Source organism: Prinia subflava, chromosome 6 (assembly GCF_021018805.1).
Source record: "Prinia subflava isolate CZ2003 ecotype Zambia chromosome 6, Cam_Psub_1.2, whole genome shotgun sequence".
Classification (NCBI taxonomy): Eukaryota; Metazoa; Chordata; class Aves; order Passeriformes; family Cisticolidae; genus Prinia; species Prinia subflava.
Window position 1 is genome coordinate 19,794,898 of NC_086252.1, and position 21,572 is coordinate 19,816,469.

The following is a 21,572-nucleotide window of genomic DNA, read 5'->3' on the forward strand; positions in this document are numbered from 1 at the left end:
CTGAACTTATTTTCATATTTAAGAAAACGTCACAAAAATAACAGACATCAAACTAGTTAACATGGTATTACATTAAAAATTACAGATTAAATAATAAAATCTACAAACCTGTGCAAAGGCAGCGAAAATTCTCACATGTCTTTGGACACACATCTGAAAACAATTCAAAGACCACTCTTCCAGCTAGAAAAAAAAAAGGCACTGTATTTATAGTGAAGTTAAATGGTATTTGTATTATTCCTATACATATCTCATATGAATATCATGCTACTGAATTGACACCTTCATGTTCTTACCGGGTACATTGTTGATGGCTATGTCAAAAAAGCAACGAGGTCTCTGGACCTTCACTCCCATGGCTTCAGAAGTCTAAATACTGTAAATAATAAAAATAAAATTGAGTTTTTCCTTCTGGGTACTGAAATCATGTGTAAGTCAATACAAAGGTCAATAAAAACTGCAGAAAAGCAACCAAAGAAAACCCAGACAGCAAACACAAGCATTTTTTAGAAGTTCAGAAAATGCCAACTACTTTAGTGTCATAGCCCCAAATGAGTGATTTTCTTCATGCTTGCTGCAATAGCATTAAACTTAAACTTGAGTGCCATACTTCAGGGGAGGAACTACAAAAAGAAAAGATCTTGTGAGGTATGGGCAAGACTTCAGCATTTAATTTTCAAATTTCAAAATTCAGTATTTCCTGGATGCCTGTCGTGGTAGTTACCAGGCATTGCTCCAATTAGCATCCGAACCATTCTGGACAAAAAAAATACAAGGGTGTAGGTGTTCCACAACTGCTGATAAATGAAATTATTTTGGCTTTTCATTGTTTCTTTTCCTTTTATGTCATTGTTTATCTCTTGGGACACCATCGCTGGTAACATTTAAAAGATGTATAAATGCATAGTGCTGCTTAAGGACATGGTTTGCTTGTGGACTTGGTGCTGTTAGATTTACTATTTGACTCAATGTTCCTAAGGAGTTTTTCCAACTTAATGATTTTATGATTTCTTATACAGAATTTTAACGCAACTTTTCCCTTAGACTATATACATCTTTTTATTTTTGTGTAACAAGCTATGTCTTAATTCCATTTGCATCTCCAGCATTCCAACACTATGTACATATTATTTTCCTTTTCTAAATCCCTATCCTCTCTGAGTTACTTCAGACTGGGGAAAAAAAAAACAACAGTGACAGCAAAAGTGTCTGTAAGACAGGAGTACTTTTTCCCAAACTTGGAATATAATCCATACACTTTCAGTCCTAAATATTTTTTATTGCCAGAAAACATGGCTCAAATCTAGCTGACATACTGCACACATCTCATAGCTGTACCACAGAACACCCTTTGAAAAATTCAATTGTCACCATCTGTCACTCTCAGCATATGAACAAGAGGCTGTAAAAAATCAAGACAGCAGTGTAATCATGTTAATCTATATTCTCTCTACTTGTGCTGTCACATTTTGCTAAGATTACACAGCAAAAATCATAGGAACAATGCAGGACTGGTTTAAAATAAACACCACTCAGCAGTTAATTATTCGTGTGATTTTTAGCATGAGAAGATTTCAAAAAAACGCAGAATCTCACTAGATGTTCTCTAGGTGTGTAACAAATACATTCATACACACGCACCAGACACTGATCCAAGGCAGCAGGTTTATCTCAGTCTGCTTGAACTGAACTAGCACTTCTCTCCTATTAGTACAACCAATTTTGTAGCCGGCAGAGAAACAAATGGAGAAGATGCCCACATGAAAACTCCGATGGCATCAGGCCAGCAGGAGGCTGCCCGGGCAGCGCGGGGAAGGCAGCGCGGGGAAGGCAGCGCGGGGAAGGCAGCGCGGGGAAGGCAGCGCGGGGAAGGCAGCGCGGGGAAGGCAGCGCGGGGAAGGCAGCGCGGGGAAGGCAGCGCGGGGAAGGCAGCGCGGGGCTGTGGCCGGGGCGGGGTCACATAGGCGGGAGCGGACCCGCCGCTTCCAGACCCGAGCGAGCCAAGCACAGCCACGCACCGGCAGCGGCAGCACAGACTACTCAGCTGCATGGGGAGACCTCTTTCAAGGAAAACTTTCACAATAAATGCTATAATAAATATTGTTTGGTGCTAGAACTGCCAGTTTTAACTGAGCTGAGACTTCTAAGGAGCATCGGTACCACAACTGATTGGCTGCTTGTACCCAAACGTTAGGCATTTAATTCTAGTGCTCAAGTGAAAAGGAATTTCCTGCTTCATGGCCAGTTTGCTTGAGAAACGCAGAGGTATATCTTCCCATTTATATACGGTATTTTGGCCAAAATAAATGACAACTATCTTAATATACAATTTTTATTTCAAACACTGATAATGACTAAAGCTAAGCTGTGAAATAAATATAAATATACCCACATCAGTCAATTTTTAACTCTGCTTTGTAGAGGACGGGAGAGAGAAAGCAGATATAAAGAATACTATCCAACTCCCTATCCCAGCCAAGTTTTCTCAATTTGATGTTTTTCTACCTCTACATTGTTTCATGCACAGTGGAACAAAGTTAGTCCATATTCTAACCATCACCTCCAGTGTACCCTGCACTCTGCCTAAATGCTCCAATAATACCCCTCAAACACCAGGTGCACTCGATTCTCAATGACAGCTATGGCAATGGGTCAGCATGAACTCCCAAATGGACAAACACCAGGCCAAGCAAATATATCACACTCTCGAGTTCATGGTGCCTACAAAACCAGGCTGAGGTATCAGTGACACTTATCCTACCCACCCCACAAGTCAAGTGAGCATTTCTTCTCACACGTACTTAAGTATCCTTAGCACTGTTATTTCAGCCAGGCCTTTTCCTGATGTGCTAAAGGGCAAACTACCAAGTTACAAATGATCCTCAGAAGTAATAATTTCTTTCCATGTAGTATGTAACACCAAACACAATCTTCTACATACTGGTCATTTAAAACTTGTCTGTAATAAAAGCAAGTACAGGGAATCTGAATGTTAAATACAAAGAAATAAAAAACAAACAAAAAACCCCAAACAAATAAAAACATCAAAAATATGCCAAGAATAAAGTCAAAAAACATCAACAATGAAGTCCAAAAATTACAAGCTCAGTAGCACTACATGTGCTATTGATAACAATAGGGCTTAAATGACTTGTGCTATTTCTCTCTCAAATTTTATTTTCATTAGAACATGGATATTCTTAGCCCTCAACACCTTGCATTTTTTAATTGTGAACTTGATGGAATTCCACTAGTGAAAGGAATGTGAATTTGATGTCAACCCAAAAGATGCTTACTATACATACAATCAAAAATATGCTATGCAGGACTATCTTGGTAAGTCAGCTCACTTTTTCCTTCCAAAACTCCAAGAAAGAACAAAATAACAGCCCAAGTACTATGAAATTTTCAAGTCATTAATCATTCTCAACCACCTCCTCTTTGAAGAGGCTTTTTACTAAGTCTAAGTAGAATCTATAACCCAAAAAACTCCCAACACCAACCAAGCACCTAGCACATCACTTCAGCATATCTAAAAAGAGGGCTTGTTTCTTTTAGATCTGAAAGTAGGATTACAGTTCAGCTTAGAGCATATTGGTATTTGTTGATGAATACACCAAAACTACTTAGCCTTGTCAGAACAGCTGCATTCACAACCAACACTTCAGCAGCTGTGTTCCTCAGCGTTCACATTACCTCACACCTCCATCAGCCTCATTATTTTGTTTAAATCTGCAGCATAAAGCTGGCCAGCTCAAGGCCAGGCTGTCAGCAGCTCCTCTCCTTCAAAATGATCTGTGCCAATGGAAAAAGAGAACTATCCCAAAGTGCTCACAAGCATCTTTCCGCCAGGGATTATCACTGGTATTTGTTGATATGCTTAAAAACACATCTTGGGGAATTCTGTTTCCAAAATCACCTGTGCTGGCAAGGATCTGGTAATAATACTTTTTAACACATACTAGAACATTTTGACTGAACAGGCTAGAAAGCACTCACAAGAGACATCAACTGCATGTCATGCATCCCAAAGAAGGTGACAGCAAGCAGCAATACAGCAGCATTTCCTAGTTTTATAGGAGGGAAAATACAACCTTCTTTATAACTGTGCTGAACTACTGATTTGTTTCAGTCCCAGTACAGGACAGAATAGTAAGAAAAGATATATTTAGTAGGAAAAAGATATATTGTGTCCTATTTCTTCCCTTCTTTCCCTGTCATCACCAGTTCTTCCAGATTTCGTATTTCTCCTTTACCTTGCCTTTGTATGTGCTTCCTTGCATCAACTTACAATGACCTGCACTGATCTTCATTCAATGTCCAAATGAAGTGAACAATAAAGTACATAAACTCACATTCCTAGCATTTTGTTTCACACCATCTACAAAGGCAGCAAGACTAAACTACATTGATACATATTTCAAAGACAGGCATGTAAAATCTCCAGAAATGTAATTTAAAGCAAAACTCTGCATTCAGAAAATGCAAATGCACAAAGTGAACACAGAACACATATTCTTTAAGGCTGTGGCTGCAGTCACTTGAAGGCATATAAACTGGGACTGATACTACAGTAGAGGGCTTACACCCACGTGTTTAGCTTGCATTCAAGTGGATACCTGGCTGCATAAAAATCACCCTTTCCTCTCTCTCCACGGAAAGATATGGCAGCAGCACATATCAGCTTGAAGTGATAGCAGAGGCACAAACTAAAAATGTTGTAAGTTCTTTCCAGTATGGATTAAACTAGAAGTAAATTCACGATTGTGAAATGGGAGACACGAACACTTTTTCATAGTTCCATTCCTGTGACAGAGCTGACACCAAAGATGGGAACAACAAAAATCTAAACAGATCAATCCTCAGTCTCCATAATTTCCTTAGCATTATTCCCAAACACCACCATCTTTTCCTCTGTACTTCATGATCTGAACTCTGAATTACCAGCAGTGACATCAAAAGAATTTTTTTTTTCATTTCACTAATCAGCAACACAGGATTTTTGTTGCCAGATTTAAGAATAAGGTGCTACACTAGAACACATTCCAGATTTAGGATGATGTCTTTGCAACCACATGCATTTAATACATCAATAAGAAAAGAAGAAAATACTTGCTTTCTACACAGGTCTATGAAAATTATACAGGAAGACTTTCTAGTCATCATTAAAAATAATGCATTATAAGCTTTCGATCTGACTGTCCCTTCAAAAGGAAAGCCAACTACAAAATAAAAACTTTCAACATTTTTGCAGGCAAAAAGGGATTGACACCACTTTTCACCAGGCCTCCTCAGTTATAACAATGTTACAAGTCTTTACTGGACTACTGCCATAGGATTTGTTTCCCTCTAAAAAAGGAAAACAGACTCCTGACAATATCAATTTTGTCTTCCATGGACATGAGGCAAGGGGGACTTCAGAAAATATCATCCCTAGATAGGTCCTGACTAAATATGCAGTACATACTCCTAACCCTACTGCAGCAGTAAATCACACCATTTTCAGCATGATTTTTTGCAATTAGAAACAGGAATTTAATCTTCTTGTATTAAAGTATAAGGAATGCACACCTTGGCTGGGAGAGCATAAGATTCAGCTGAGAAGGTAATAACATTCTGAAACTGTTTACACAGAAATTCAGATTCCATCCCCCTTATTTTTCTAGAAAAGGGATGCCTACAATGAAAAATGTTAAAAAAACCAACTACACTCTCATCACTTGCAACTAAAAAATCCTTGCTGTCAAGTCTTAGTCATGATTTTCTATTATCTAATTTACACGGAAAGTACTTTTTTCCTGTTTTATGATTTGTGAAAAAATACAGAGGTTTTCTGTCAGGTCTGTACACAAATAAGTGCACTTGTTGGTGTGAATGGGAATAGGCCTGAATCCATGAACTTTTATTTTAAAACTTAGAAAGTGCTAAGAAAAGGCAAGTTCATGCTTTGCATGAAAGAGGAAAAAACCCTTTTACAGGGTGTAGTCTCCAAATCATGTAAATCCCAAAATGAGTTTCAGCAGTGGAATCCTTTCCTACCTGTTACTGAACATGAGACTAAGGTAAGACAACCATGCAACAGTAAGAGACAGCTATAAATTCCAACTCAACCATAAAAAAAGCCCCTTATTGTATCATCTTTTATTCTCACGTTCTACCCCTTTCTTTACTCCTCTAGATCCTTTCTGTGCTTCATCCCAGCCTCTGACCTAAACCTCACTGCATTAGATAGCCACATTTTTTCCCTGGCACTCTGGGACTCTGCCTCCAAATGGAAGCTGAATCCTAAATTACCATCACATGGAGGAGTGAACTTGTAGTGGAGAAATCAAGCTGCAACACAGTAAAATCCTCCACTCCAGTACATATTCTTCACTCTAAATTCTCTCATAATCCCCAGATTTTCTGAGATCCTATGAGGGAAAAACCCCAAATCTTTGCTTGATAGGAGCTTGATTCTAGTTAATTAAAACAATAATGTTTGTTTCACAGAAGAGGACTGAAAGAATGGGAAGTCTTAATGGGAAATACAGTCCCAAAGGGTGCTCTCAGAGAACTACTAATGCAGCTATCCTTTTCATGCTACCCTTCAGACTTACTTCACAAACAGGAAAATACATAACTTCTGAAATATTTATAAATAAGTTTTACAAAACGACAAACCAAGCTCTGTGAGTTTAGACAAACTAATGTTTCATAAATCATGTCTCACTTACAAATTGTAACCATAATTTTATCATGGTAGCACCTAAAAATCTGAGCCATGCTGGACTTCAATGCAATGGGAATAGTGAAACAAAATGGCAGGAAAAAGATTAAAAAAGCCCCACAACATAAAACCACACCAACAAAAAAACCCCAACCCTAGTAACATTTACCCTTGTCCAAAGAACAGCCTCTTCTGCTGGCAATATAGGAAAAAACCCATGAAACCTCCCAAATATTTTCTCAGAAAAAATACATCTTAGAAAATAGACTATATGCAAGATAATGGTCTGACTCTTCTCTTAAAACAGGTCTCAGATGACTACTAAATATAATTGACTTAACCAGTCAAATATTAGGAAACTACTGGCCAAAGTGATTTTATTATTATTGACAAATTTTCTAGTTGTGACTGAAATTAAAGGCAATGTTTAGCACTACAACAGATATTCTGTCAACAGTTTCAGTGAACTATTTCTCTTAAGTCTCTCAAAGCCTCTTCAGGACCTCAAAGTACAGCCATATATACGCAATACTTATAGTTTAGCCATGGCTACAAACAAAATGAGCCTGAAACTCAATACTCATAAAAATCTTTGGAACTCCTTAGGAAATCGCTAAAAGAGAGAGGCAGAGCAGTCTCCTGCTAGTCACAGTGGCTCCTGCAGGCTCCACTTCCCTAGGAGAGGCCTGCAGGGAGGAGAACATGTGGCATGCAGACAGCCCCGTTCCTCCCTCGTCTAGGGGAGGAGGGAAGACTCATTCAAACTCCCCAGCAGCACCGAGCCCGAGCAGGGCGCTCGCTGCGGGCGCAGACCCGCGGCTGGCCGGGCTGGGAGCGGCACAGCCGGCCCGGCGGACCCGACCCCCGGCGCGATGCGCGCCAGGCCCCGTGCGCGCTTCGCCCACCCGTGCCGCTCCCGCCCGCCTCGGGCCGCGCTCGCAGCTCCTCGCACCGCTTCCCTCTCAGGGGCCGCCCTCACCCGGGATGCGCCGCGGTCCGCCTGCCCCGCACACGGCCGGCCGGGCCTTGCGAGGGGCGTGTGCGAGGCGGCAGCGCGGGCGGCCGCCCCGGGCCCGCTCCGGAGCGGCGGCCGGGCCGGCCGGGAGGGGCCGGGGCTCCTACCCGCGCCGTGACCGAGGCTCGGGCCCCGCGGTGCTGCGACCTCCTCCTCCCCCGTCCGCCCAGCCGCCGGCGCGGCCCGGGCGATGGCCCTCACTCGGCGGCGTAGCCGGGACTCACCCGCTGGCGGCCCTCGCAGCCCCGCGCTGCTCAGCGCCGCGCTGCCGCCATGTTGGAGCTGGTGCGGCACGGACTGCGTCAGGCGGGCAGGGCGGGAGCGGAGAGCCGGGGGCGGCGCGCCGGGGGCGGGCGGGGGAGCGCGGCGGCGGGAGCAGCCCTGGCCCGGCCCGGCCCGGGGGCGAGGGGTCGCGGGCAGCGGCGCTGCCCAGCCCGGCGGCGTGGGCCGCTCGCGAGGAGCCCGAGCGACTGGGGGAGGGGCGCCCGCCTCTTCGGGCTCGTCAGCGGCGCCCCGCCCCTCCCGCTGCCCCGCCGGCCCCGGCCCGGGCGGGCGGGCGCGGGAAGGGGCCGCAGAGCGGCGGGTACCCGGCCCTTTCTAGCCAAACGTGCTCAGAACAGCCCTGCCTTCCTCGCCTTAGCGATGAGCCCGCGAAACGGCCAAGGGTTGGTAAATGGACAGTCGCGTACGGTGCTGGAAGCGCTCAGGGTTCCTCCAGCAGGACACCTCACTAGGGCTTGGGAAGAATTAAGACGAGAATTTAGGCCAGCTGTGCAAAAAAGGAGTACGTGATAATAGTAGCCTAAGTGTATGTATTGCAATTCAAAGTTAGTTTATCTTAAAACTAAGGAATGAAAGCTAATGACAATAGCTAAAGTTGTGAGCACCTTCAAAATTAGCTAAGACTGGCACTGAAGTCTGTACATCCTGGTCTTAGTTCAAACCAGTAGGCATTTGGGTCAGGAATCACATACATAGTGGGAAGTAATGGAAGTTACGCGACTGGCTGATGAGAAGTTTGTTAGAAGTATAAAACCCAATGATCTCCTCATGACTTTCTGTAAAAAATAAAAAGTGAAACTGACACCTGTGAGTTCTGAAATCCTGAAGAAGCTGGTCAGTGAACATCTGTTCAGTAAATCAAAGCTGGCTTCAGCACAACCTTGTTAAGTCTTGCTTTCCTCCCTTATATTTCCAATTTAAAATATAACAATTTTATCTAGCATTTTAAATTTGGTTTAGGCATTGTTTTACTTTATCCAAACATACTTCACAAGTCAAAAGTAAAAGTTCTGCATCTTGTAAATGAAAAATCTGTGTGATTTACAGAAGTCTCTTCCATATGAACATGGAATTGTTTTCTGCTACAGTTTTCCTCTCAGATTAACTGGAAATTGTTATGTGAGTTTGCACAAGGCCTGACATTCTTGAATGAGGCACCTTACGTGCCACCCTTTGAGCTCACCTGACAGGGTTTGGGTCTCCTTCTGTTATTTGCATGCCTGTGTAAACTGGAACTGGGGTAATCTGGAATTTGTTAGCAGGAGCACACAGAACCTGTCCAAGTTACAAATTCCAGAGTTACAAAAATTGTAACTAATCCAGTTAAAAAAATTACATGCTCCTTTTCTAAAACACCACATAACTGTAATAACTAACTTAGGGTCTATTCTATTAGTTTGAATTCCATATTCATAGGCATCCAATATATTGACAGAAAAAAAGTAAAACCCCAAACATTTCACAGACAGCTGCAATACAGCTGGTCAGAACTGGTCATGGTGATAGTCCTAGTTCTGGTTTTTGGATAGAATGTAGAGCAATCAGATTATTATTATTCTTTCTAAATGTCTTTGCTACTATCAAAGGTGGTGACCTGGAGCTATGCATATTCAACGTAAGCAACATACTTGTTGCAAGATATGTTAGATTTGTCTCCCAAAAGTCATTAATTCTAAATTTATTGTTGGTGCAAAGCATAAAAAAATTGTAAGATAAAATAGCATTAATTCCAGTGCAGCAAAGCCTACCTCTTCGACTTTACCCTTCCAAACTTCAGTCCCTTTGTGCTTTTCCTAGGCAGGGAAAACTTCTACCCGCCCCACCGCCCCCCCCCCCCCCCGAATGAATTATAAAAACGTTGCTTTATTTAATATGGACCCTGGACCTTTAAAGTTACTATTTTTATTTCCTTTGGTAAGTCTTACCTGGCTGGACTTTTCCCTCTCCCCCTGCGCTTCCTGACAGCTCCCGGGAGCTGCCGTGCCGCGGCGCATGCGCATGGGGGAGGACGGAGCGGGGCACGTGCAGCGCTGGCGCTGCCGCCGGGCGCCTTTGCACGGAGCCGTCTCGGCTGTGGCTGCAGAGCAGGAAGGCTCCTGTGCGAAGGTAAACGGAGAGCTTCTCCTCGCGCCGGGTTCTGCCGAGCTGACGCTGGCTCCTTCTCTTCCCCGTTAACCCCGCCGGGTGGCGGAGTTCGCTGTGTGACGAGCCCGCGCTGAAGCCAGCGCCGGCAGCCGCGGCCGCCCCGCGCCGGCCGGCAGCTGGGCCGTGCCCGCCCGCCCGGTGCCTCCCGGTGCCTCCCGGTGCTTCCCGGTGCCTCCCGGTGCCTCCCGGTGCTTCCCGGTGCTTCCCGGTGCTTCCCGGTGCTTTCCGGTGCCTCCCGGTGCCTCCCGGTGCCTCCCGGTGCCTCCCGGTGCTTCCCGGTGCCTCCCGGTGCTTCCCGGTGCTTCCCGGTGCCTCCCGGTGCTTCCCGGTGCCTCCCGGAGCGGCCGGCGCGCAGGGAGCGCCCCTCAGCGGTGCCCGCGGCCCCGGCGGCGGGCACGGCGTGTGGCGGCGCGGGTCGCGGCCCCCGTGCGGCGGCCCGGCCCCTTCCCACGCTCTTTCTGGGCCGCTCCCGGGTCAGAATTCCCGACTCGGGCAGGCGTGGCAGAAACACCCTGTACCGCACAGGCAGCTCTCTTAAGGTTTAGTTGCTTAAATCTCTAATAGTTCTTATACTTGGGGAGTGGTGAGTGTCCACAATTTCTCCTTTTTGGGACACTTCCTGGCTCACTGTGTTTTGTAATACAGCCTTGAAAGTGCTTATTGTGTTTCAACCGATAGAAAATAATTTTAAAGACCTTCTTGTCCTTCTAGAGTGTGTTTTGCATGGTAAGTAGGAATAATTATTTAAGTAGATCGAAATTTCCTGGTTTTACTCTATGTAATTGGATGTTTGAAAACATCCAGTGTTGTCTATGGATGAACTTTCAGAAAGATACCTGAATTTACTGTGATGTAAAACTGTTTAAAAGTTTGTGGTAAATCCCTTGCATCTTCTCAATGGAATAGAGAAATATTTGGAAGCTTCCTGCAAGCTGTTTTAGCTAGAGATCCTGGTTCCCCATCAGTTGGATTGCGGGTGCAAGGACCTTTGCAGCATGAGAAGGGGAAAGGATGTGCCACATGGATTTACAGGAAACTGAGCCTTAAGGGTTTTATATTTTCTTCAGGTATCTGCTTTATCCTGACTTCTTGTAGCTTGCCACTACTGTAGCAAGTAAATTCTTTCTAAAAGTGACTACCATATGGAAAAAAAGAAAAGCAATATCTGAAAAGGGACTAAAAAGCAAATCATTATTAGAAAAAGTACTTAATGCATAGTATGTGAAAATTTTGTACCTTTTTTGTAGTCTTTCATTTTGCATAGGAAAGAAAAAATTCCTTACTATAGCAGATCATAAATTAAAATGACTTCATTTTAGCTTTCCTTGTATCTGCCCCAGTGTCAGTGACAGCAGTGTAGTGCAATATGCTCTATGGTTTTTTGTTCTAAGAAGAGGATTGTACAGATGTCAAAGGAAATCCACCCATATCCATCTTTCTGGAATGATTTCAGTACCTTGCACAGGCTGCACAAAGAAGGTTTTTTCTTCCTCAACAGAGCTAGTGGGTACTGCTGCCATCACCTTGATAACACTGCACTGATGGAACCATGCCTCCAGTTGAAGAACATTCAAGTTTGCTAATGATATTGATAATTTTAGTTGTTAATGACTGTATCTTCTAAAGCAAGGCTTCTAGACTTTTCCATGATCTCTGAGTTGAGGGAATTTGATGAGGCTTTTTTGGTGTACTAAGATTTTATCACTAGTGGTATGTGTACTCCAGCTTGGAATCAATTGTGTAGGTTGTAGAATACGTAGTTGTTAGCACTACGTATACACGTTGGGGTACATTCTAAGAAAAAGAATACTTAATAAATTTCATTAGATAAGGCTGTAGCTTCCATTATGATTTGGAATCAGGTTGCTTTTCCTTAGTCAAATGGCAATTTCAGCTGCTGGTGTGTGATTGATTAATATCCTGTAATACAAAGGTGATCAACCTTCTCGACTAGAAGCCATCTCACTTCATTTTACCACCAATAGTTTTATTTTCTTTCAGTTCCTGGACCCCAGTTTGGGATTATGGCCTAGTGAGAGCAAGCCTCACTTAGTCATGCAGTGCTGGCATGTTAAAATCTTCAGCTTTTCCTTCTCAGTAGTAGCATTGATAGCACGTGTGGCCTTTAAAGGCAGTTTTCTACATTTGAAAACTTACCAGGTAGACTAACTTCATAGTACTTGTGAGCATGTCAGTGTTTGTAGTTGGGAGCTTCTCTATAAGAAGAGTCCAGGCTGTAGGTTCTTCTTAAATTTACCTTACTTAGAACATCATAATGTAGAGACACTGATTTTTACTTTGTTGTTGTGGCTGAAATTAAGTACTTTGATACATTCTCATTACAGGTACCTCAGAATTGACTTCTTAATACAGTGATGATACAGCATCAAAGAAAAATAGTCTTCTGTTTTTCAAATATTTGAGTTTCTTGTTTATAACAGCATGGTTTGCTGTGAAAAGTGAAAGAAGAATCTTCCTGGACACTTCCAATCTGCTGGTAGGCACAGCAGGATGCTTTGTTGGAGGCAGCTTTGCTTGTTCACACTGAGACGTTCCCAAGCTCGGACTCTGTGCAGTGATCTGCTGTCGAGCCAGATAAGTGGCTGCACCCACGAAGATGAAGTGTTCAGCCTTGTTGGAAGGAACAAGGCCACACTTTCTGAAAAGCACGTGGGAATTGCATTGAACATGCTGTGGCAATTGCAAAAGAAGAGGCCCTTTCTCCTAAGGACCAGTGACTATGTAAGAAATCACTCCCAGTTTCTTACCCTTTGCATTTTGGCAGAAAACAAGGTGGAACACATGGAAGATGAGGTGATAGTGGACACCTTATATAGCATCCTGAGGTAAAGAGCATTCAATGCATTTTGTATTTGGTAATAAAAAGAGAAGGGATTTTGACTACAGAGCTCTCTAATTAGGAGACTGTGATGAGACTGCACTGCCACAGCTTCTGTGCTGTTGACTGTGTGACACAGACAGCACAGTGTGCTGTGCCTCAGTTTTGGAGGTACGGGCAGAATGGATCTGTTTTGCTGTCCCAGTAAATACATTTCATGATTATTATGAATTCTGATTGTTCATGCACAAATGTTTATAATCTGTTTGAATGGAGGGAATGATAGAAAAGTAAAACATTGTGATAAATAACGAAAGGATGTATTTCTTATTTCTTTATAGCTATTGAAGTAAAGTATTGTCTTTATTTTGAAGGCTCGATGTTGAAGACCATGTTTCTCTAGCAAAAGTGCTTGTTACAGAAGCATGGAAAAGATTAGAAAGGCAAGTATTGTCCTGCTGTGCTTTGTGAAAAGTATAAGTTGTCAGCATGATTTGCTTCATGTGAGGTTATGCAAGAGTTCTCAAAGAGCATTTATGTTTAAAACATAATATGAGTATTTTAAATGTCAGTTGTATTTTTGAAAGTTTTGAAAATTATACATATAGACTTTGGTACACAAATGCTTGAGAGATTCAGATACTGCAACAACAAGGTCCAACATTTGAGATTTTGAAATATATTGTCTGTGTAGATTTATGTGTTTGAAGTGAATTGCAAGTTTTCATATTTACAATTTTATCTCAGTGCTTGCTCTCTTGGTCTTAAATGGTTATTAGAACCATGCTTATCTCAATTTTAGTAAAAACATTTTGCATTTAAACAGCAACATTTTCCCTTTGTGTATTTGTTGCTGTGTTTTGTTGTCTTCTTTAGTTGTTTTTTTTTTTTGGAGGGGGGTTTTGCAGTTTCCATTCTTTAATCTTGGGATGATGGCAGAACCAAGTGTCAGTCTTGGCACCAGCATCACTGTATTGCCTCTTCTTAATATGTGGAACATGTTGACAAGTAAATAAATACAGTGTAGCTTGAAAACAAAATTATATTCAAGTAATAAATTGCTCACATTCATCTTATCCATTTGACATCATTGCTTGAGAATATAACCTTTATAGATTTCTTAGGCTGGTTAACTGAAGAACAACTAATTCTTGTAGAACTCCATATACACAACATGCTTTAATATTAAACACCTAGGTTTTTTGCTTAGATACTTTGTTTCCTTGTTTTGTAATTTGGCTATAACCTTGGTTTTTATATAGTTGTTAAAATAGATTTTTGTCTTTAGTTATTGACTAGAAATGAAAGGTAGATAGCCTGTCTGACTGTCTTTAATGTCTTGATAGGCTTAGTTTGCCTGCCCTGTCTAAATTCGCTCTGTGCTTGTACAAGCAGCACAGGCACTTCAGTCCCATACTTGGCCGAGTAGCTCAGATTGTGGACACGAAACTGGATTCTATACAGGATCTAAGGTAAGAGGCAGAAGCAGAAGAAGCAAAATGTTGCAAATACTGGTCTGTTGTTTCTGAAGACTTCGCCTTTTTCTCAGCTGGAGGTTGCTTTGCTTCAGTTGGGGGTTTGTGGGAAAGATGTGTTTTGTATTTGTGCATTGATTGACAAGTGAATGCATTTTCCCAATGACTTTACGAAGATTTTCCTTATAACCAGACTAAATGATTAAAACTGCTGCTTGATTGTTTAGGTTATAAAGATTTAATTAATTTCCAGTGTTCCACTTACAGTACAGCAGACACTTAGAATCAGCTTTATCTTGATTCTAAATATGGACTTTTTTGGTAATATAGAGGCTATTGTCTCACCAGAAGATGCTTTTCTTCTTCTTTTCTCCCTTAACATTGATAGTTTCTCTACTATGACATGGCTTTGTTAGCAGCAATAAGGGGTTTCAAAGCAATATTATGTTTATTTATCTTCAGAGCATTGTTTTTCTGGTCAAGTTGAATTAATAAATTTGCTTGCTAGCATGTCCAGTACATTACCTTACATTTAAACTACTTAAAACATAGCCCTAGTCACAGGGCTCGTTTTTTTCTTGTTCCTGTTCCCCTGGGGCTGTTACAGCAAAGGCTTCTTTTTCTTTTTTCTGCTTTATATAGCACCAGCAGTCCCAGCACTCATTTTTTCAGATGTGAGGAGCCTGCCTATGAAACTCCTTGAATAGGACTGCATTTCTTTTGGAAATCACTGAAATCACTTCACTAAAATCACTTTCTCTGTGGTCATAAGTTTTATTCCCTTAGGAAGGGATTCTTTCTTTATGAATTATAATGTCTCTTCTCCCAATTCTGTCACTTGTGAATTGTTTGGGCTTCTTTAGTGTCTATTGAATGTTAAAGATATTTCTGCAAATATGAATCAGGCAAATCAGGGTCTTGCCTTAGGCAAATGCTTTTATCATGCAAACCTTATAACAGATGGCTGAAAAAATAGAATTATTTCAGTAGATCTCTGAAAGCAGAATTTTTACTTTAGTAGGATAAATGCTTTTTGCTCATCCATTTTTTCTGCATTAGATTTAAAATTCTTTTTGCACTTAAGCCAGCAACACCTCAACTGCCATTCCTTTCTTTGTGCCCTTCATTTAATAAATCTAAAATGTACTGCTTACTATGTTCAATGTGTAAATGTAAAACCTTTTGAATTTTTTAGGAGCTTGTCAATTTTGATGATCAGCATATCTGGAGTTATCACAGAGAGTTTTCGAGATCGATTACTACACAAGGCTGAGCAGCTCTTAGAAGAAAAGGATGAAGTCCACTTCAACTATGCCAGAAGAATACTACAGTTTCTCCAGAATGTTAAATTGAAATATCATCCATTGCTAGAAAAATGCAACAGGATTTTCCTTGAAAGTGCCTCCCATCTTGATATACACAGTATTAGTCATATTTTTGGGCTGTATGAGCAGCTGGGTTTTGACAACGCTGAATTCCGCTTGATTGCTAAACAGCTGCTATCTGAAGCTGTAGATGAGTGTCGTGATCCTGAAACATTTGCAAAATTATTTTTTTCTCTTGGGCCTATGGCAGGATCTAATGTTAGAGAAAGGTAAGTTTATTAATCATTTTGTCTTATTTATGACATACATATTCTTGCACAGAAATTAAAAATGTACTGGTGTTTGGAGGAATTTCTGAGCCTTAGTTTTGTGCTTGTAACATTGTAGCAATGGATGATTTAATAATGGAAACACTGTCAAAGCAGTATGTTTTATTAAGAAGTTGAATCAGATCCATCAATCAAAGGGGTGTGAATGCTGTTTCGCAAGGCCATCCTGTAGCTCTGTCACTTGGACTACAGCCTTCCTTTCACACTGAGTGGTAGTAAAAACCTTCCTGTCTTTCTCCTGAGAAATATATGGAGTGATATGTGTTGCTTTTTCCTTTTTCAGACTATCAGTAGCTGAAAAAGCCCGAGTCTTGTCCTATACCAGATTGCTGACATCCTATTCTTTATTAAAGATCATAATCAGGGAACACTTCAGCATTTATTTAGAGCATAGTACTGTGTGACAGACTTTTTTTTCTCTATTTTTCTTGTGCCACAAAATCCTATTTAGGGGTGGTATTACTCATGGGTCTCTCAAAGCCTGCAGTTCTAGGCAGAATTTTCTGTATTAATTACAATGAGTCATATTTCATATTTCTTTTCATGAACATTTCCTTTATTCAGACATTTGGACATGCTGCAAGCCTGTGTTGGTTTTGCCATAGCTGATTTAGTTCCAAAAGCTTTTCTTAATTTTTCTTTAATCTATATTGTTCGTGATAAAGATTGACTTCAGTTAGCACAGAACCAGTTCAGTTCATGTTTGATTCTGTTATCTGTAGCTGCTCACTGATCGGGAATTGTTTTGTGTCTTAGAGTACCTTCCCTACTTGTCTTCTTTTAGAATTGTTGGACTCGCTGGTTTCTGACACCAGAACAACACGCACTGAATAGCACACTCACACCCCTTTATCTGTGCTAGACAGACCAACTGTTTAGAGGAAAAGTCCACAGAACAAAATTCTCTAGTTTGGGAGAATTTTGCTTCCAGAAGTAATCTTTGGTTCTTTTCCTCATAGGTAAAGAAAATGGCTGCAATCTATGCCAGAAGTTTTCAACTGCTTTTCATTGGAAAATATGTCTTTTCCTCTTCAGGTTGCTAGTAACTGCAATACACATGGCAGAGGAATTTAGCAGTTACCAAGTATTGATGATCCTGAAGACTATGCAGAAAATGAAATGCAGAAATTCTCATCTACTCAAAAAGTAATTTTTTTGATATTACTAAGAATTTGTATTCTCTAGGCAAACTTCCATTTAGTGTGGAAAACTATGACATATCCAGTAAGTTAGGAGCAGTGGCTGCATCACTTGTACACAAATGCTTATACACTACAAGTTTGTGGCTATTCCAGATTTTAGTGTATTACAGCTTGAACCAGAAGTAATTGAGGCTATTTAGGAATTTCAAAGAAAGGCATTTCACCCTTAACCAAGTTACTGTCATATAGTATCTGTCTATTTACAAATATGTGATCTTAGCCTCTAACAATTACTGTAAACTCAGGAGAATGTAAATGAAACGTAGTAAATTGCAGAGAATCTGTCCTGCCTTAGAGATCCTGTTACTTTGGTTAATTGTTAGTTCAAAGTCATTGTGTCCTATTTTGGACTATTAAAACTTGTATTTTTAAGAACCTGGGCCACATTTGCTGCAGTTTTGAACTGAAAACTGTTTATAGGGAGAGATAGTGTCTGTCATACAGTGAATGGAAAAGAAGTTGGTGTTTTGGGCACAGAAGATGTAGCATTAGATAGGTCAGAGATGCAGCAGAGTTAAGTGTTAAGTGCAAGTTATGAACAGTTACTGGATTGAAGGCAGTTGTATGAATCAAATATATCCTTGAAAGAAAAAGGACATCCTTGTGTCCTGTGGAGCAAAGGGATACTAAAAGGAAGATCAGGTGAATTAGTGCCTTTTCTTCTTGAGTCTGGCTGTATAAGGAAGGTCTCAAGGTATTATCTTTCTCTACAAACCTGATCCCCTCTGCAGCGTTAGACCAACCCAGCTGTAGCAACCACTGTAACGTGAGTGTGGTGTGCTGAAGCTGGTGATGTTGTTCTAGTTTATTGTGTTCTTGCTCCACTGTAAATTTAACTGATGGTGAAATCTGCAGCAGAAATTAGTAGTGTGAAGTACCTGATTTGTTGTGTTGAGGACTTTATTTTGCCATTCAGTAAGTGGAGAGAGCCTGCTCTGTTTTAAGTGGAATGGCGTCAAAATCGGTGTGGAGAGGAGTGCAGGTGTGTGAAACCCTCCACACAGGTATTGTGCACCACAGGACACCCCTTTTTCTTGTGGCATGTTGGGGGTTGCAGTCTCTTTTGTATTACCTTAACACCGTGTAATCTTTTCCTCTTTGTATTCAGAATGGCTTCTGTCCTGCACAAACACTTGGATAGCTATCCTGTATTACAGCTGGTAAAGCTAACACAGTACTTGGTGATGTTGCATTGCCAGGATCTGGAGCTGTTTGCCAAAGTAAAAATGTTACTGTTAGGGTAAGTGTATATTCTTGGAAATGTAGATATGTGAGTTTTAAACAGTTCTCTACTTAAGATTTGAAATAGCAATCTAAGATGTTAGTGTTTTGTTCCCTTAAAATAGAAAGATGTAACAAACTGTTACATGTATTTGATTCTATTAAACACCTAAATCAGAGGATGCAAAGTAGATATTGCTTTGACTATAGACCAAACAGTATCTGTTAATATATATATGATACCTTTTAAAAATATTTACCCCCTTTTTGTTTTGACCACTGTAATATAATGATGTAGAAATGACAATAAATTTTGATTTCTATTTGATAGGATGAGTAGGTATTAATATTGTATTTGATGTTTGACAGAAGAAGCAATGAAAAAGAGGCAGAATGCCTTGGCTGGGACAAGGCATTCTTTTGATAGAAGAACTGTCCAGTTAGTTCTTAGGCTTGTACAGAACAACAGAAAGTTGTCAGAGAAGGGATCTTGCTTTCATTGCTCAGCCTCCATGGGAGTGTAATGCCTTGGCTGTACATTTTCTTTGGTGCATGATGAGGTTCCCCAGGCACCTCAAAACCTGATTCTCTAGGACAGAAATCACAGAAATTAACCAGGCCCATAAACCCACAGATAACAAATGTGGACCTTCTGGCCTTATTGAGAACTTCTGTGTTTATCAGTAACAGCTGGAGTCTCACCAGCTGACTGAGCTGCTCACTGTCTTCTTCCTCTTCTTCAGTTTTGAATAAATTAGAAGGAAGAAGTTAATCTCACTCAAAAAAAAGATGTGCAGATTTCTGCCAAGTCATTAATATTCTGCTTATTTTATAATTGATGTGCAGCTTTTGACTTCTAAATTAGAAGTTTCAAATATGTAATTTTTTTTTGTTTTGTTTGAACATTTGCAGCTTGTCACTACTGATGGACTTTTTATTTCTATCTCTTCCAGTTATTTAAAATCTAGTGTGATACCTGCTGATATTGCAGCTGTAATTCGTGCTCTGGCCATGCTTCCTTCTTTTCAAGTGGAGGAAATGATTATAAACAAAGCAGCAGCAGTTTTACCTCAATGCAGACTCCATCATTTGAATTGCATTGCTACAGCTCTTGTCAAGTGGAATCACCATGGCCAGTTGCACTGGCAAAACAGTTCTGAGCTATGTGCCAAGCTCCTGCAAAAACTAAATGACTGTGGGTTTCAGAGGCTTCAGAAAACCAACAGCTTAAATCTTCTGCTGGAAGAGCTTCCATATATGAATGGAGAGTGGTTTGAAGAAGTCCTGAATGAGGAAACTCTGGCCACGTGTCAACGCTTGATCCATCAAATCACATGGGCAAATGTTTTACCCCTGGCTTTTTTCCTCATAAAATCAGACCACTGTTGTCCTGCATTATTTGACAGAATAGCTTCTGTGACTGTTGAAAATACAGACAAGGTATCACAGTTTTTTCTTTCTGTCTACTCTGAGTTATTCAGTAAGAAAGGACAGGTTAGTAGTTGATGTGTTTCAGAGCACAATCCACACATTTTGCACAGTTTTCCTCAGTGTAGCTGATTTGGAGATCATCTTTTGTTGTAAAACAGCTCACTTAAAGCTGTTTTACTTCTATGTATATAAATTTGCACTTATTAATTTTAGTTTCTTTTTTATTGTTCAGTTTTAGGTCTGCCATAATCCTTTACATTCAACTTTGATCACTTTAATTTTTTTAAAACTTCTTTATAAATAGTCACATCACTGTGGATATATATATATCACAATATACTGTGGATATTTTAATAGTACTCAGTGTTGTGAGGATTCCCCAATAGCCTGTTTGTTGGGTCAAAATTACTCTTTTTTCCTTACTATCTTTTTGCTCATTCTCAATCTGGTGTTCATATAAATCTTCAATTTTATTCTATTGCAGTTTCATTTCTTTAAGAACATTTAATGCAAAAACTTCTTGAAAGATTCTTTAGATGTATAGAAACACTTGGATCACCTACATGAAATAAATTTTAAGTTTTAGTTGTGGCTGCAATTTCAACGATTACTGCATTTTATTTTTTTATTATTTTCCCCAGGAAAAGTTGTCCAAAGAAAAAAAATTAGAAAATAGTACATCTAGTTGTAAACCTCCAAATTATGAATTAATTGTAATGCTTTTCTTCATTATAAAGCAATATTAGGATATTTTGCAGTGACTTGATTTAGGATGTCTTTTTTTTCAGATTCCCCCCTCTGAAATCTATTTTATTCTCTTCCTTTTCTCTGCTCTGAATTATGACCCTCCTGACAATGAAGAATTCTTTAAGAGTTGTATCCAACATATTACTTCTAACCTGAGTAAGTGCAATAGACAAAGATTTTTACCGAATGAAAATGGGAATAGAATGGTACTTTTGTTAAGCAAAGAAAAAGTATGTATGTTACTACTAATACTGGGGTTAAACAGGGACAAATATTCAAATTTGAGTTTTGTTTCACCCATTAAAAATGACTGTTGATAAGGGATTAGCAAAGGATTTTTGGCATAGTGAAATGTAAGTGAAAATTCTGATTAATTCATTGTGCTATTATTGGATAGAATTGTTGGGTTCCCCAAGGAATCATCATTTGGGAACAGGATACATTTTGTGATTCATCACAAAGAAATAGTTAAAATTGTAGAGGGGGTGTGTGTGGATTTGTGTTGTACATTAGGAGAGAAAATCAGATGATTTGAGAGGCCAGGGAAAGGGCATTGCAAATCCTTTCAACTTTGTCATGTGCTAATATGAGTTTCTCTCTGGTTTTTCAAGGTCATCTTGAAACTTATCACTTGGTGCTGCTTGGTCATGTTTTGGCAATGGCTGGCTATTTTCCTGAAGTTCTGATAACGACCATATTTAATGTTTTTTTCCTAAGCAAATTGGATGATCAACTTAAAGGTAGCTAGCTAACTTCTGATGAATTTGGTTGTGTAACATTTGGCATAAAATGCAATTTGCACTTACATATGACTTGAGATGTAGAATTACTCTTTAAATGGTTCTGTTTTCA

General features: G+C 40.5%; 2 protein-coding genes across 4 annotated transcripts in view; one reads left to right on the plus strand and one right to left on the minus strand.

Annotated features, from left to right (window-relative positions):
• PPIG (peptidylprolyl isomerase G) overlaps window positions 1–10,067 on the minus strand; it is a 22,350-nt gene extending 12,283 nt beyond the window's left edge. The window contains exons 1-4 of one of the 3 annotated variants that reach the window (XM_063400559.1): window positions 9,932–9,975; window positions 9,190–9,281; window positions 297–376; window positions 109–183 (exon numbers count right to left, since the gene is read on the minus strand). In XM_063400559.1, coding sequence (XP_063256629.1) covers window positions 109–183; window positions 297–357 — 136 coding nt within the window. In that variant the 5' untranslated portion in view covers window positions 358–376; window positions 9,190–9,281; window positions 9,932–9,975. Of the gene's footprint in view, window positions 1–108; window positions 184–296; window positions 377–7,948; window positions 8,090–9,189; window positions 9,282–9,931 lie in introns of those variants that run through there. The other 2 variants (XM_063400558.1, XM_063400557.1) reach the window with 2 other exon arrangements.
• FASTKD1 (FAST kinase domains 1) overlaps window positions 9,992–21,572 on the plus strand; it is a 16,111-nt gene continuing 4,530 nt past the window's right edge. Inside the window, exons 1-10 of the mRNA XM_063400556.1 lie at window positions 9,992–10,112; window positions 12,497–12,997; window positions 13,365–13,433; window positions 14,337–14,462; window positions 15,661–16,059; window positions 17,155–17,265; window positions 18,430–18,561; window positions 19,496–19,982; window positions 20,762–20,876; window positions 21,332–21,460. Coding sequence (XP_063256626.1) covers window positions 12,663–12,997; window positions 13,365–13,433; window positions 14,337–14,462; window positions 15,661–16,059; window positions 17,155–17,265; window positions 18,430–18,561; window positions 19,496–19,982; window positions 20,762–20,876; window positions 21,332–21,460 — 1,903 coding nt within the window. The 5' untranslated portion in view covers window positions 9,992–10,112; window positions 12,497–12,662. The remainder of the gene's footprint in view (window positions 10,113–12,496; window positions 12,998–13,364; window positions 13,434–14,336; window positions 14,463–15,660; window positions 16,060–17,154; window positions 17,266–18,429; window positions 18,562–19,495; window positions 19,983–20,761; window positions 20,877–21,331; window positions 21,461–21,572) is intronic.